This window comes from Manis pentadactyla, chromosome 7, assembly GCF_030020395.1.
Source record: "Manis pentadactyla isolate mManPen7 chromosome 7, mManPen7.hap1, whole genome shotgun sequence".
NCBI lineage: Eukaryota > Metazoa > Chordata > Mammalia > Pholidota > Manidae > Manis > Manis pentadactyla.
Window position 1 is genome coordinate 4748114 of NC_080025.1, and position 17898 is coordinate 4766011.

The following is a 17898-nucleotide window of genomic DNA, read 5'->3' on the forward strand; positions in this document are numbered from 1 at the left end:
AGAGTTGAAGGAAATTTCCCAGTGTCTCCATGTGTGACCACCTTTGATATGAAGAAATCAGTAAGAACAATGCACTGAGCTATCTAAATTAATTTGAATTTAAGTAGAATTAGAATTACAGTACAAGGGAGACAAGTTTTTCATTTATAATTTCTTACATGAAATAAAAGATTAATATTTCTTCTTGTTGGGGTCACTGACCTGAAGAACAGAGCTTCCCTGAAGTTCTTAAAAATTTTTTTCAGATTTTCAAACTATCAGACCCCATTTATACTCATAAAGGATGTTTCTCAATTTTTTGAGAATATTATTACACCTCAACAAATGTAACTATATGGCTGACATTTCATTCATTAAAAAAAATGCTTTTCTTAAGTACATGTGTCATATCTTTAAGTACTTGCCATTGGGATTTCACTGAGCCCTTCCTTATGTGTAACCGATTAATCTGCTAATTTGTTGTGGTTGTTTTTCTATACGTAGTTTAGTACAAACTTCATAACTTTAGAGGCAGGACTCATATTTTAGAAATCTATATAAAAATTATATAGCACTTGCTCTTCTACTGCAGCAGAGTGAAATAGTATTTTTATGTCATTCTCATTTTCAGTTCAAAAGGTAAACTCCCCTAAAAAGCATCCTTTGAAAAAATCTGAGTATAAGCTCAGATCTTGGGGGCAGCACAATACTGTAGATCACGTGTGAACCTTTGTTGAGCTCTTACCCCAGCATTTCCCAGGTGGATGAACATGGGAATCTACCCTCGTTAGGAGCTGCAGAGATTGGCAATATGCCGAAGCAGCTGCCGCAGTGTGAACTCTCCCGCCCGCTGAGTGGAGCTTCCTCGGAGCGGGGTACCCCCTGGGAAGGACGAGAGTGCATGGAGGAAGTGAGTGGCCCTTCCTCCGCCTCCCAGAGAGGTGCCTTCTGGGTACGCCACCGAGTGCCGCCTGTTGTCACACTCACACCTCCGTTCCAGTGCTGTGTGTAGGGAGGACAGAGGTTAGTTTTAGAAGTTCCAGTAATGCAATGAATTGCACTTAAGCAGTTAGCAGATGTCAAAACCCACTTCCAAAAAAATATCTGGACACTAAATCTTATACAACTGCTTACCAAAGCATTTTTTTCCTTGAGTCATTTAAACTGAATAGACAGCATTAGGTTTCTACACATAAAATTCTGTGTATAAATTTCCTAAGATTTGGATATATTAACTGTTGGTGTAAGTTTTCAATGTTTTCTAATCTTTATCCTTTAGGTTTATCTGGATTGGTATCTTGAGACTCTTGGAGAGTTTATGAACATGGCTGAATCATATTTGCTAATATTCTAAATCGTTTAGCTTTATCTCCAGTCCATCTTAACTGGCACAATGAAATCCCATTTATTATAATGTAGTGAAATGAGAATTTTATGGTCCATAAAATTGTTTGGAAGTATCTCTGCGAGGCATTGTCTTTGTCCTCGCCACTCTCGCTTTTGATCAAAATTAGTCCATCTTCAGGGACAATGTCATGTTTTACTGGCATGTGTCACACTGGAATTTTTGATCTAGTGATCTTTTTTGGCTTACCCATGTATTCCGAGAAACTGATTGTCAACACATAGTTTAGATTTTTGTAAGCTGTTAACACGCATTTTATCAGCTATATTTAATATTTTTTATATAGTTTTAGGGGGCTCAGTTGAAACTTAGGATGGATTTTTTTCTAAATTAGCTAAAAAAAGAATATATTTCAAATGTGTCAAAGCTAAAAATGACTGACCAGATTGACAGAACAGATTATATAAAATGTACATTTGCTTACATTTTTTATTCACATGTGATGAAAAATGATTTGAGTTGAATCTCAGCTAAATTTCACAGATGGTTACCATTTTATTTTAAGCACAAGGGATTGTACTTCCCCATGAGGTGGAAAGATGTTTTTTATTTTTATTGCATTTTTTCCTTTTGTAGTCACCCATTAATTTTGTTCTGTTAGAGAACTTTTCATGAAACTGTAGCTATTGCTAAATTAATCTTTTTCTTTTGTTTCACTATTAATATTATTATTAGTTTTTGCTGTCCTTAAGTTGGAAAATTACCTAGACCTTAGCTGGTACACAGAATGTACAATGCATGTATTTTCTGCCTAAAGGCTTCAGAGTTATGTTTACTAAAAAACAGGAGGATGGTCCAGAGAGAATTTCAGAAGATGATTTTTTTCCCCAGTACATGAAAAATCTTTCTTGATGAACTACATGTTAAAGTTATGCCGAGCATATAATTGGAACTGAATAAACATTGTTTTTTTTTAAGTCAGTAGTGAAAACACTCAGAATGTTTAAGGAATCTATTTTCTAATCAAATATTTTTAAAGAAAAAAAGTTATTTTATATAGCAAAACATAATGACACTGGCATTTTGTATTGTACTGAGTAGATACCACTTAAAAAAAGTTGCTATGTTAAATTTGCAGTCTTACAAAACGTATCTTTACGTAACTGTATAGAATTTGTTTTCTTGTCAGGACTAATTGTTTTTATGTATTTGTTAGTGGCTATATGTTTTTATGTATTTGCCAATAGCTGTTTTCATTTGCTAGTAGCTATGTCATATCAGCAAATAATCAATTCTCTGTCAACAAGCAAACCACTTACTTGGTTGCATTTATGTAGGTAAAATATTTGTTCCTAAAAAAAAAAAAAATTTGTTCCTAGATAAAAGTATTTTAGTGATGCCTTTTAAAAAATGAAACAAGCGTTTCAGTTGTGTGACTGAAATGTTTCCTTCTTAACATATATGAGCATTTAAATGTTATTTCCAGTTTGTTTTATATGTGTTGGATAGAAACACTGCAGCTAACAAAAATATTTTAGCTGGTCGGAAGTTAAATATTTACAAGATTCTTTCTGAGTAAAATATTTTAAAGCCATTTTAATACATTCTGAGGGATATTATACCAAGAGTCTGAATCCCCCAGTACACTGAATAACTTTTAGTCACATGGACATGCTAAGCAGACTATCTGATAAGATGATAAGTTCTATATTGTTTCATTTGGCTATAAAATGAAAGCATCGTGTGCTGAAATATTTATAATCATTAAATAATTAAGAGATGAGTTTAAGTAAAAGATAATAGCAACTGTTGTCCCTGTGAAACTTTCTTGTACAGAATCACACATTTTCATAACAGTCAAAATCTGACATCTTGTTAGAGCATAAGGACAGGAGGATATCAATGTTTTCATAAAACCAGGTTTTGCTTATAGTATAAGATGGTATGGACTGAACTTACCAGCTTGTAATACAACTTTCATTTTATTTTAGACATATTTTGCATGATACAAAAATATTGATCACAGTGAGCTTTACCAATTGTTATTGCTATAAAAATGAATGAAGAAACAATATTTTTAGTGGAAATAAATTATATAGTCATTATTTCTTTTTAAATCAGAAGAGAAACACCTCGATTGTAAGGTCATTGGCAGAAAACCAGTCTTTAAAAGAGGTCTTTGGCAGAGGAGCCTCAGTCCGTATCTGTAAAGTCACCCACGTGGCTCAGGAGGCACTGCCCCTTGTCTTTGTTACCGTGGTCCCACAAAGGCCTCTCTGCGCATAGACAGTTCTAAACAGTGGCAACAGTTCTCCATGACAGAAAAATGACGAGCTGGAAAATAGTACAGTCTTAGTTCATATGTGGTCTTTTCCAGTATGAGGGGACACAGCGACATACTTCTTCACTAAATGAAAGTCCCTGCTCACAATGCTTCAGTCGGTTTGTACACGGTCTTCTGTAACAACTAGGAAAATGAAGAGGAATACACTTTGTTAAAGACCAAGGCAGTGTACATTTATTATACTACAAATGCAAATATGTGATATTCTAAATTTAAACCTAGAACAGAGCTACTCATTTTATCATAAAATTGCTCTTAGGTTTATATATTGTTGAAGTTTGTGCTTAGAATTACAAAATTTAGGAGCAATAGAAAAACCTTAAGTCTAGCTTGCTTTATAGCAAATGGGAGAAAGAGATGCTTATAAGCATTAGTTCTTTTGAAGTGCTGTCTGCTTTGGGGATAAAAGTAACAAAACAGATTTGAAAAGTGAATGTTTAAGGTCTGCCAGTTTAGTGTGTTCGCAGCACATGGCAGAATTCACAGTCTGGGACCTGTACAGAACCCACACTTTGTGGTGGTGAAGCCCAGCTGTTTGGCAGGACTGCGGTCCTCAGTGAAGAGCCCACCCTTGCTCTTGTCTCTCTGCTGGGCTCCATGTGAAAAAAATGGGGTCTGGGGAAAGGGAGGAGGGGGACAGTGCTCACCGTGGGGCTCCCTCTCCTCCCACCCTGGACTTCATTTTCTAGTAGTGGTGAACGGTCAAAAGATGAAGCAGCCAATAATGCCGGCAGCCCCTGTTGCCCCCATGAACCAGAGCCCCCTTTGAGGGGTTTGGAGTATGAGTGCCTAATGTGTGAATGGGTGTCCAGGAGAAATGCAAGGTGACCTGGAGTGGCAATCAAAAGAGCACTACAGAGGGGCTCCAAATATAATTTTGGAACTCCATTTCTTGTCCTCTAGAAAAGAAAGCTCATCTAGTTAAAACATTAGTTTTTTACTTCTAAATACAAATGCATTGTTATGACCACTGGTATTCCTGTACAAAGAAGATACAATTCTCATTGATCAGTGGAAGTTGCTGATTAAGGCACTGAACCAAAGAATGTGTATTTTGCCTCCTACACTTTGGGAATAAATATTAAGAGAAAATGAGGAGTACATATTTTTTCAAAGTATTAACCTCTTTTTTTTGCTTCAATATATGCATAAAGCCTAGAATATGTACACTTAGAAAAATGAACATAGGCAGAGTTTCAGTAAATGGAAAGTCTTCATGAAATGATATATACTATTAGATATAAATTATAGGAACCGCTACTACTAAGTTAATAATAAGAATTCTGTAGAAAATTATGATGACTGGTTAGTCTTATATAAATATAAACATTTCAGGTTTTTCAGTATATACAAGGTTCATCCAGAGGTATTCAATTTAAAAATGGTTTAGTAATATTTAATACAGTTTAGTATCTATATATTATTTTGTACTTTCAAAATATCTTTCTTGTAATTAGGGACATGCAAGTAAAATTGGAATATAGTTATTGCTGAAAATAATTTAAAGAGGAAACAAAAGGATCCCTGTAAGTTATTCTGAAACAATAATGGAAGAAAAAATATTTTCATCAGCGAGATACTTGAGTCACTGAAGTTTTCTTACAACGTAGCTAAAATATTAGTGTGGATGGATCATCAGAAATATAAAATAAAAGGGGAACACAAAACTCTAGAGAATCAAAAAGATGAACACCTTTAGTGAGAAAAAAATAATGATGAACATTAATGCAAATACAAAATTGTAAATAAATGAAATGTAAGTTTTAAGTCAGGGGAATACTAGTCTTGTTGAAAAGGTCTTATCACCATCCTTACAGAGTGGGCTGAAAAAGAGGACCCCGTGAAGGTGAGGAAGAACAAATGTCTGAAAACCAAAAGAACAACCAGGCGAGTACAGCCAAAAAAAAGAGGAGCACTTAAAAAAAAACAGAGGAAGGACCGGACCCGTGGAGACCACCTTGTCCACTGGATTTGGCGATTAAGAGCCTGCTGATACCTTACACTGAACTTTATCATGAGTTTGTGGGCATTACCCAGATGCAGGAGGTTGAATAAATGAGAGATGAGAGGTGAACACAAATGCCAAACACCTAGCGTCGGAAAACTCGGAAGACAAGGACAGAGCGTGGTTGCTCAAGTATGCTCAGCATCACAGTAAAATGCTAAGAAAACAGAAGAAACTGGGGAAATTTTATAAATTGAGGGAAAAGGAAGATAGAGTTGCAGATGCCAAGGACACGGAAGAGAGAAGGCAGAACTGGGACAATGCTGAACATACGTGGGAAGAAATGTCAGAAGCTCAGATCTGTCTTAATTGTAGACCACCTCATTTTCAGATTAAAGAAGTTTAGGGATTACCACTGAAAGTGAGTCTAACAGCTTTATTTATTTTTTCTTGGTGAACAAGGGGGCAAAATCAAGGTTTAAGGAATCAGTCTTGAATAATCTTTAACAACATACTAATTTACTTCTCTAATTCTATTAAATGCGTACTTTTTATTTCCAGATATAATCCTACAATAAATGGTCCTACCCTATGCTATGTAAATTTTGCACAGAATTTTCTGCACTTAGAACTGGTGTCCTAATTTCATCCGATGGTATCATACTTTTTGGTGGGGGGCAGTTGTGCATTGCCTGGATGTATTTTGAAAATCCTTCACAGGCGACTTCTGTCTCCCAACTTGTGTTAAGCACCACTACCTTAGCCTCTGGGACTGGGATTTAGAGTGCATTCTGAGCTTAGATCTGATTTGGGGGCACCTCTCCTGCCTTTTGAGGGAGCACACACAGCCTCATGAAAGGTTCTTATCAGTTAAAAAATATCAGAATTCTGTCTTCCAGAATTTAGTAGTCTCCTAACAAGCAAAGGCTATTTTGGTTGAGAAAACTGCTTTTGGTTTAGAAACTATTTCCAATAACAGAAGTGAATACTATTTATGAAGATTTCTTACCTGCATGTTTGATGTTGAAACTTCTTTCCTTTTAGGAAGCATTTCTGTGAATTTTCTGTACATTCACAGACACATTTTCCGGGGTTTAGGGGTTGATTTCTTGGGCAGGTTCGTTTACATATGCACTGGCATGTGTTTTCATCAAATTCTCTGTTGGCCCCACATGACTTGGGGAAAAGTTTGTTTTTACAGACACACTGGCATGAGTTTCTGTCTAGTTCTTTGTGGGGTCCACAGCTGGAGGGCTGAAGTCCCCTTCTGCAGACACATTGACAGGTGTCTTCATCCAGCTCCTTGCTGGGTCCACAGATGTCAGGGAATCCATCTGCAGAGTCTAGACAAACACAGGCGGACATCTTTATGGCAGCTTACTGGGTTCTGGGTGTGGTATGAAACTTAGAAGCATTTGCAGTGTTTTTCTGTTTATGTTTTTCATTAAAGGGTTGTGTATAAACAGGGACATGTCTTCCTTTACAAAGAAATGCCAAATAATACCAATGCAAAGTATGAACTATTTTGTAGTCACTTATTTCAAAGTCGATGATATGAATATTGTACATGTGATTTTAATATTAAAATACTTGTTACTCAAATAGAGACACTTGGCATTTAGTCTTTAAAATGCCATTCTGCTTACCATCTCCAGCACTAGAAGAAAAAATAAGATCTTGCTGAGCCAGGCACCTGCAGATGTGATCATTCCATATGTAACCCGTGGGACAGGTCTTGTTTGCAGGCTGGCACCTTTGGAGAGACAGACGGGTTAAGCACTAATATAATGGGTAGAAGCGATCATCTTTTTTCTCCCCGTGTAGTATAAAATCAGTATATGTGTGTAAAAAGCTTCAAAATGATGTAACGGTATATGAAATGTGACAGTTCCCTCTTAAACCGCCCCACCTACATGTGCTGTCAAATTTGAATCCCAGAGGTGAACACTGTTAGTGATACGGGTCTTACCTCACTCCAGACTTCTAGCTTTTTAAGGTAAATCCATCTATTTGTATGGTCACATAGTGTTTTAGTTTGTGCAAAAATGGGATAAACCTTTTATATTATTCTGAAATTTCCTTTTTACACCAAACAGTATATTATGGACATGTGTATATGTCATTTCATCAAGTTCTCCATTCTTTTTAGTGGTTGCAGACTAGTCCATAAAGTGGATGTACTATAATTTATTTTATTAAGCTATTGAAGTTCCTTCCAATTTTTGGCTTTTCAAACAGTTCTACAGGAAACATCCTTGTACATGTACCTTCACTGACTCATTTCTGAAGCACAGACACCGTAACTGTAAAGGATCCAATAATACAAAATTCATACTCACACTCCACTATCAAGGAATATGAGTTTTTGTTTTTCTTCCCTCCCTTCCTCCCTTTCTTCCTCATTCCGCTTCTCCCATCCTCGCATCTTTCTTATTTATCTTAGTAAAAATGATAAACATATGGGCTTCAGTCAGGTTCACCAATGTTCCTTTGATGTTCCAGTCATGTCCCACTGTTGTCTAATTAGGACCCTTCCTGTTGGCGTCTGTACAACACGACCCCTTCATTTAGACTGTTTCTCTGCTTTCTGGAGTGAATGGATATCACAGGATCATCTTGTCCAGTTCTCCTTCACACCAGAATCAGCCATTCCTTCCAGGACCCCTAATTCTTTTTGTTGGAAAATGGCATTTAAGCGCTACCATTTGGAATTAGGTGTGTTCTATGCCATCAGAAAACATTACCTCTAGACCTTTTTAGGGGGAGAGCTAGATAATGTGGGTATATCCCACCAAATGTGTCCCTGGTTAATGTTTACTTGTTAGAAGGATTGGTAGCTTTTCATATCCTTACACAATATACAGAAACCTCTCACTATCTCATTTCCCAGCTGATGTTAATAATGTAAGGCCAGTATCTATTTACATCCTTCACACTCAATATAATATTGTAAACAACATTAGAAGTCTTCACAAGTGCACTGAGTGTAAACTGATAGGCCATGAGCTTTGGACATTGCTGAGAAAAATTCAGTCATACTCAGTGTGGTGACACAATGTTACACCTTTCTTTCAAAAATAGCCTGATTTCTCTTACAGCATCATAGTAAGGAATTTTTTAAATTAAGGTATTATTGATGTACACTCTTATGAAGGTTTCACATGAAAAAACAATGTGGTTACTACATTCACCCATATTATCGTGTCCCGCCCATAACCATTGCAGTCACTGCCCATCAGTGTGGTAAGATGCCACAGAGTCACTATTCATAGCAAGGAATTTTTGAACAGAAGTATAAGCACATCTCCATTTTGTAACCATTTATTCCTTGACCTCCATCTCTGGGAATTTGTTAAAGCTTTACCATCTACAAGTCTCTATAGCAGCTCAAGGACTCAGAACATCTCTATTCATTCCTTTCCCTAGACTGTCCCTGGTCTCTCACCCACACCATTATCATTTGCAAATCGCAACGACTGCCTTCATCTCATGCCATTCTCCCTTCATAATTTTCTTCAAAGGTCATGGTCATGTGTCCTTCAGCTTGGTGAAAATAGTCTATTATTGGACATTTCCTTGAATTTACTTTTGATTTTTTAACAAGTTTTTGATTGTTGTGTATTATTTGCTATACCATATCATAAGTTAATAATTTTTCATACAGGTTTCAAATAGTCCATGTAACCACATACAAAACAATCCTGTGTAAATACCATAATACCCGATGATCAAGGAATTTTGCATCCTATTATGATAGTGTGTTACTTTTCTATAGACATTATTGTCTTTTAAGTTATTTTATAGAAAATTGGTTATATTTGGGGTTTACCTACAATATTTTGTGAAGTATTTGTGACGTTTCAAAGACTGTGAAGTTTCATTTTGATTTTGTCAAGTTCAACCAAATCACATTGGTGATTATTTTTAATAAATGTCCACATTGTTATTCCAAATCTACCGGTTATTTTCTAAAAAATTTTACTAGACTTTTGTTTTTTTAATCAGTGTTAGGTTTACAGAAAAACTGACCAGAGAGTACCAAGAGTTCCCATACAGTCCTTTACCCATTCTCCTAGTTGGCTCTGTTATTAACATCTTGCATTAGTGTGGTGCATTGATTACACCTGATGAGCTGATATTGGTATGTTATTAACTAAAATGCACAGCTTATATTAGGGTCTTTTTTTTGTATATTGTATGGATTTGGACAAATACTTAATGACATGTATCCATCATTATAGTATAAAATGAATGTCTCACTTCCCCCAAAGTCCCCCATGCTCCCCCTCTGCAGCCCTACCTCCTTCCCTGGCACCAGCCAGTCATTTTGGTGTCACATCAACACTCTGATGCCCTCAACACATGTTCTTTTGTTGTCATTGTCTTGTTTTTGTTTTCCTCTCAATGAAATATGGCTGTGGTAAGATAATGAGACCAGTGGGTATTGTTGAGGGACAGTTTTACTAAATTACTTGTTACTTACCTTTATTGATTCTTTGTTCTAATTCTGTTAATTTGAACTACATATCGAAATAACCAATGAGCTGATACAGTAACTACTAGATTTCCATGGTTTCAACGTACCATACTTCTGTCAACCTTGTGTATCCAAGCATATTAAGAAAAAAAAGAGAAGAACACAGGCTTCTAGACTTATCCCGCCCTCATCCCATGCTGCAGTGCCCCAGTTCTGGCGGTCATCCGACTCAAAAATAGGCAGGCCTGTAGTTGGCTAGCCAGTTGGTGACCACAGAGTGTGGCTCATGTTTTATGTCCAGGACCCAGACAGTGGCTAGGCTTTTGTACATGACAGGTTACTGCTTTACAACAATCATTTATATTCACACAAAAAGAGAAAAATTAGATTTTTAAGCCTAATTTTTTATATTAATGTAACTATTTCATCAGCAATTAAATTATTGAGTCTGGAAATGTAGGTAAAACCATGGAATTTTCAATTATCAGTTCTAATTACTATCTACTCCTTTTATATCCTAACAAACCCCAACTCTTGTCACTGTTTCTCCAGTCAGTAGCCTAACAGAGCACAAGCAAACAGTAACATAAAAAGGTAGAAGCACAAATTAATGTGAAATCAATAAAAATACATACAAGGGAAGATAAGCATATGCATTTTATTTAGATATATTTCTGTTAAACATGTTCCTTTTTAAGGTAACGTATATATAGCCTTAAAATGAATATAATTCTGATTTGTATCCATAGTATTGAAGAAGTTAAACTTACTTAAGAACACTGATATGCAGTTTTTTTCCTTAACCTCTGTCTATCCAATATTAGCCACTATTGCAAAAATGTAAGCAGTCAACAACTGTGCAGATAGTCAAGTGTATTCAAGGTCCATGTGTGATGAACTCAAGATGAACACAATAATCAAGGACTTTTTGGAATAGAACTATTGAAACATTTTACCCAAGGCTCTGGGGCCGTGAGAAGGAAAAGATACAGTTACTAATTCAAAATTATAGTTCATAAAAGGGGTCTTTATCTTGGCTTTTCAAAAACTGTTTTTGTTGAGGAATAATTTGCATACAATAAAATGCTCCTATTTTAATTTCATTGCCTTTTTACAAATTTATGCACCCATGTAACTGCCACCACAATCAAAGGACAGAACATTTCCATCACTCCCAAAGGCTCCCTGTGCCCCTTCCCAGTCAGTGCCCACTGCCTGCATCTTCAGGCAGCTACTGAATTGCTCCCTCTCAATCTAGATTGTTTGTCTTTTCTAGAGGTTCATGTAAATTGAATTGCATAATATATTTTTCTATCCAGTTTCTTTAACTCAGCTTAATGTTTCTGAGATGCATTCATTTTGTTTGTGGCCACAGTTCATTCTTTTCATATTGCTCAGTAAAGTTTCACTGTATGGGTACATTACAATCTGTTCATGCATTCACCTCTGTTGCACATTGGTGGGGAGGGGTTATAATATATATGGTGGGTAGTGCTATGATAAAGGGAAATATTTCAAAATAATACTTTGTTTTACAGTTATATATGGGTTTATAACTAAATGTAAAGTTACATAGTTATCTACTTTAAAACTATATATACTTTATACACACACACACATGGATATTACATGTACACATTCTTATGTCTGTACTGGCTTGGAATATAAAATACATTTCTTATTGTAAGTAATAGTAAAAACACTGAATACAGAGAGACAAAGAGATGAATTAGACATGAACCTTAGGAATAATAGTAAATCTGCCTTTCATGTCTATCTCTTGGAAGCCAGACCCTGTACCGAGCCCCACATAAGCATTCAGTGTTGTGCTCAATCCTCTTTACATCTTTACATTTCTATACTGTTTAAGCAGCTGAGGTCCAGGGATGTGAAATATCTAATCTTAGAAGGCCGAAGGGCAGCACACCTGGATTCAGGTCCAGAACTGCTTGCCCTGTGGTCCTGGCTCTTTTTGCTCTCATTTTTTGTCTCATCTTGGCTTCCATGTTGGATACTTGTTGTATGAATATGTCATGATGAAAATATGAGTAAAACATGCAAATGCTACAAGATACCTACGGATAACTAAGTTCCCTTACATCACGAGCATTAGTTGATCACTGCAGCATATTGTTAGCCCCCACCTCTGGAGTGTGATTTCCCTCTCATCTGTAAATCAGGCTAATACTGTGACCAACTCAGCAGATGATCATTTTGAGGCTTAAAGGTAACAATGTATATAAAGGGCAGAAAGTACATTAAGGGCTCAATTACTTTCAAGTACTATTAGCTGGATATTACAGAGAAAATAAACCTACTTGAAATGTTCTCACACTCCAGTTTCACATGTCACATTGACATAGCCCTGTAAACCCATGCAAAGACAAAGTCAATACAGTAATAGCTGTGGGCTTTCAAGAAGCAAAGGTAGCTAAGGTGTTAAGGTAAGACAAATGCAAGGGAAAGACCTTTACCTGAACTCTGAGAAGCGGATAGGGCTTTGGAAAGGCAGAAAAGAAAGGAAGTCTATTTTAATCAGGGCCAGAATAGAAACAAGATACAGAGCAGGAAATGAACTTGGTGTTGAGGAAATCAGACTTTGTGAAATCCAGACTTTGTGAATAATCGGAAGAAAACAAGAGAGGAAGCTGACACCAGTGCAGGGAGGTGAGAAATTTGTGGTCAATTCTGTAAGTGGTGGTAAGCCACTGACAGTTTCTGGGCAGATGAATGAGGTGATGCCTTTTAAAGTTTACTTGTGATGATATACAAGAGTTGAGAAAGGGTCGATACAAGAAAACTAGTGTTGACACCACTGAATTAAAACAGACGTGAATGCAGAGTGAAGTGGATGGAAATTAAATACAAGTTTAGGTTACAGCATTTTATCTACCCTCTCTCCCAAAATATCAGAAACAGAAGTAATTAATGACAACTGTGTGATTTCAAGGCCTCAAAGGGTACCAGAGAACATTGCTGTGAACAATGTATAAGTATGGGATTTAAAAATGTCTTAATAAAGGGATTTGGTTTTGTACCTATTATATCTAATACAGTTATAAACAGCAATATAAAGTAGATTTAGGTACAATATTGTAAGTCAGTCTTGAATTATAACTTTGGAAAGCACAGAGATAACTTTGGAAGCACAGAGATATAGCTGAAATATTCAGGATGGATGAGTTGCCAAGGGAGGCAGGTGAGCACAGCCCTCGAGCTGCATGGAACACACAGAAACATCTGGTGGGGGTGTCTCCACACGTATTAGCATGAATTTATTCACAGATGCCTTGTGATCTTTTCATTCTCACATCAAGGAGAACAGAACTCTGTTAAATTTGGCTATCCTTGAGTTTTTCCTAAAGTGTCCCTGGGAAGAAAGATAAGACCTCCTATCTGACACTGTAAGTAAAGTGGCACAGAGAATTGATAGGGAAAACTGCTATTAGCATATCATATTTATTGTCAAGTTCCCTAAAATGCAAGGTTTAAAAATTTTTTTGGCAATATATATGTGTATTTGTATTTCTGCCCATCTGTTTATTTATACTATTGTTACAAATGTTGGAGTATGCAAGTTTTATTCATATGCATATTCCACAAACCCTGGATACCCTGAAGAACAAGACCTGTGTCCTCGTTCTGGGCTGAAAGTAACAGTTCCTAGGGCTTAAATGGCAGTGTGTAACGAGTCATTATAAACTATTCAGAGTCAACACTTGGGGTTCTCTGCAGATCCTCCTATATGGTGGAATAAAGCCTATGTGGCCATATACCAAACTAAAAATCTGGATGGGAAGAAAATTTGAATAACAAATGTTACTTTGAATGTTAAATTGAAGGTAAATTAAGTGAAAATATTTTCAAGAATTTAGTATTTCAAAATTCAGTCCTTGCTGAAATAAAGAATATCAGTAGATATAAAAAGAAAAAGTAATTGAGATTGAAGAAAGGCAACTGAATGCTGACAGATACAAAAATTATTTCTACGTACTTTCTGTTCTGGAGCATAAGTCTTATTAAGGCTTAAATATTTTTAGCTGTAACATCATTTTTGAGTCTCCACAGCTGACTTCATGAATGTCATATCCATTTTAGGCTGTTACTATTAGTGTGAATACGGGAAGGATATGTATTATATGCCATAGCAATATTTCTTTTAGATTGTGAACTACTTTGTCTATAAAATGGGCTTCCCTGTTTAATTTTATTTTCATGGTGCACTATTAAATTTGTCTTCTATTTTGATGCAAAGTATATTACAGCAAATTTCACAATTTGTTTAATGAACTATGTTTCCTTGAAAATTTTATATTAGATGTAGAATATGTAGAAAAAATAGATTGAATTCATACTCACTGTGGTAGTGTTGCTGGCAGGGAACGTCTAATAATTGAATGAACTTGTCTGTAAACATCCAATTTAGACATGCATCGGCAGGAAGTGTGATTGGCAAAACTGATTGTTACTGGTTTGGGGCCTTGAGAGAGAGGCACTGTAATTTCAAACAACTACAAAGGAAGGGACAAAAAGAAGAAAAAATTATACAGATGCTAGAAAGCATTTTTATGGCAAATGTTGGAGTCCAAAAAAGAGTGGGGTTAACTCTGTATGATAGGCAGTGCTGCATAGTATGTGCTGGACATTGAGGTTTTTGTGATTACAATGTAAAAACTATTTTGTTTCTAATCAGTATCCTTTATCAGAATAATAATAGACCATGTGCTTATCTCATGTCACTATAATAAAGCATATTAGAACTTTGATAACCAACTAATGATTACAGAGCAGAGATGTACTTGATCGATGTGTTCCAGGGAAAATAACTATTTTGGAGTCTTAGATTATCCCAGGGGTTTAAAAAGTGGCCCAGCTATAAATACATTTTTGATATAAGAGCAAAGCTAATGGCCACACAGGTATGTTTGGTTAAGTCCTATTTTATGTAAACTGAATTCATAGACATAAAATACTTAGATGTAAAATTGACTTTTATTCCGAATTACATTTCCACCTCAAATTAGCTTTACATTGGTCGAGATACCTTATGAATTTAATACATTTGAAAGAAAAACACACACATTCATTACTTAATAAAGCTTTGCTTCTGCTATTTTGACAAAGGCATTATGAAAATAATAAGCTTAAAATATGATATGATACGTGATTATGAGTTAGTCTCAAATTTAGCTTATAAAGTCTCATTGTGAATGCCTTATTTATGGAGAACTTCAGTTATTCTCTTCCTTCTCCAAAACACTGTTTTAAATTAAAATATACAAATAAGTTAGTGATCAAGTAGAACCTAAGTGGATTTAAGTGCCTCAAGTTCTTGAAATCTAATTATCAGTAATAATGGTAGAAGTGAAATACTGGCCATTACCAGATTGATAAGATCACTTTGTAGTAATTTAACTGTAGTTGGACCTTGTGTTATTTGTGTCTTTTGGCAATCTGAGCAGTGCTGAAAAAGATAGATACTCTAGAGCCTTGTGATTCCGCCCCTTGGTATTATTTCATGCCAAAAGACGAAGATCATTAAAAATATTTAGGAAGTACAGTTAGTTGCCAATTTCGCCTATACTTACAGGGGGTTTTATTGAACTGAATTTTGAAGAATGAAATACAGACATATCTAAATTATAAAATGCACGTTTTGTTCATTTGAAATGTATTCATTATATATTCATTCACAAATTCAGCAACTTTCTTAGCATAAGTGCCTTGGGAGGAAAGGGCACAGGATCACACCCAGACAGGGCACTTTTATTAGCAACCCTTATAAGTTGTGTGAACTAAGAAGTCATTTTACTTCTTTAAGCTGTATGTTTCTTTAGAAATCAGTAAACTGAGGATAACATTTGATCCATTACTTCATGGGACTGTTATAAAAATTATAGAAGCTAACATACATAAATGTGATACATAAATTGAGTATGGATGTATTTTTTATTAGTTGCATATAGTACCAAACTTGTAGATTTTCTCTAGAATACTATCCATTCTAGATAGAAAATGTCAACATATGGCTTCAGTGAATCCCAGTATTGTTTTTAATCAGTTTCTTTCTTAAAGACATTTGTTTTTACAGTTTGGATGGAACCTTTTATTAGGTGAAATGTCACACTAGTAGAAATCCTTTGCACTATGTGTAACTATTTTAAGAGGATTAATTCTGCAGTGTCTCTGTACACTACAGTTTTTCAACTTCTTATGACATCTTTGGGCCCTACATTAAGATCTAACATTAAGGAAGAAATGTAAAATAGCTTAGAAAATACACAATTTGTAATAAATAGCTTAAATTTTTATTTACATAATTTATGAATTATTTATTTAAACTAACAGTGAAAATGGCAGGAAGATGTACAGGTCAGCTCACAAAACTCTTAAGAATTTGTCTAATAGGCAGTTAGATATGTGTGTGTAGAGTTTAGGAGAGTCATTTAAAAATCACCAATATTAAAGTTACAATTGAAGTCTTGGACACTGATGAGGTTACGTGGTGAGATCATCCTTTATGAAAAGATAAAGTGCCTAATAAAGAAACTTGGGAGCAAATACACTTAAGTGGTGAAAAAAAGACTGATAAAGTAGTAAGTATGTCTGGGGAGAATCCTGGATGTCGTGGAGATGGAGAACAGGGGCGTATTGTTAAACCCAGGGAAGCCAAAGAGAGGAGAGCTTTCAAAGGTGTGCGGGGTCACAGGGTCAGATGTCTCAGGCAATCCTGTATGGCAAGGATGGAGGGGGGACAGCTGGGTACCGAGAGCAGCTCTCAAGGCCGTGGCCGGGCGGGGGCTGGAGGGCCGAGCTGCGGGGAGACGGCAGACTGGAGGAAGAAGGGTCGGGCTCAGGCCGCAGGACCATTTTAATCACTGTGGGTTTGGCGTTGTCTCCGTGACAAGGCAGAGCAGAGCCTGGCAGGGAAGGAAAGCTCTCTGAGATGCCAGCTCCTGCACAGGAGGTGCAGATGTGTCCCCACCCTCGCCTCCTCAGCAGCCGCCCCGCTCTCAGTGGTGGCTGCTGTTCCGGACTGCAGCCTGGTTCGTTTCCCGCGGGGAGGAAGCACCGGGAGCCGCCCTGGGTGGGCGATGTCCGCCACCAGGACGTGCCTTAAGCACCAAATGTATCTGTAGGGACAGGGGCTTTGCAAAATGCTCTGGTGAGATGGACAACAGCATCTTCCTGGAAAAATAAGCCCAGCGCTATACTTTTAAAGGGTGGAAGAGATGTGTGTTGGTGAATACCCCGACCGAAGGGATAAAGGGACAGGTAGAAAGGCATCAAAAGAAATCACTTCTTAGAAACTTTCTTCCTGTAAGTTTGAGTCTTTCATATGTCCCCCTCCCCAAATAAATACACTTTCAAATAACTGACAACCTCCCTCTTCTACTAGACATAGAAGAATAACCAAAAGCTTAGTCTTAGAAATAGACAGACATTAATTAGAGTTCTGTGCCTACAATTTACTCCTTCTATACTTGGACAAATCACCTAACTTCCCTTAGTCACCATTTCATCATCTGTAACATAGATGGTAGTGTTGTTTGGGTGGTGAAGTCGTTTCTTTATATTTTAATAACAGAATTCTTGTACTATCATTAGCCTATTTTGTCCTTTATTGTACACACAGAAGGATTTAAGCTCATATAGTGAAAAATTTATGTACTATGTTCAGCATTAGCTAATTAATAATTCCATATATATGTGTGTACTTAGTCAATACTAACTGAAGACGGCAAGTAAAATTTGGTATTTTGAACATGATAGTTCTAAAACAGCTTTATGCTATAAAGAGAATTGTT

At 36.3% G+C, this 17898-nt stretch overlaps 1 protein-coding gene across 3 annotated transcripts in view; it reads right to left on the reverse strand.

Annotated features, from left to right (window-relative positions):
* Nucleotides 1-3293: 3293 nt before the first annotated feature.
* The window catches only part of VEGFC (vascular endothelial growth factor C), an 80768-nt gene continuing 66163 nt past the window's right edge, over nt 3294-17898 (reverse strand). For all 3 annotated transcript variants that reach the window (XM_036894296.2, XM_057505068.1, XM_057505069.1), the window contains 4 exons: nt 14450-14601; nt 7260-7366; nt 6623-6956; nt 3294-3791 (listed from right to left, as the gene is read on the reverse strand). In XM_036894296.2, the coding sequence (XP_036750191.2) occupies nt 3677-3791; nt 6623-6956; nt 7260-7366; nt 14450-14601 (708 nt within the window). In that variant the 3' untranslated portion in view covers nt 3294-3676. The remainder of the gene's footprint in view (nt 3792-6622; nt 6957-7259; nt 7367-14449; nt 14602-17898) is intronic.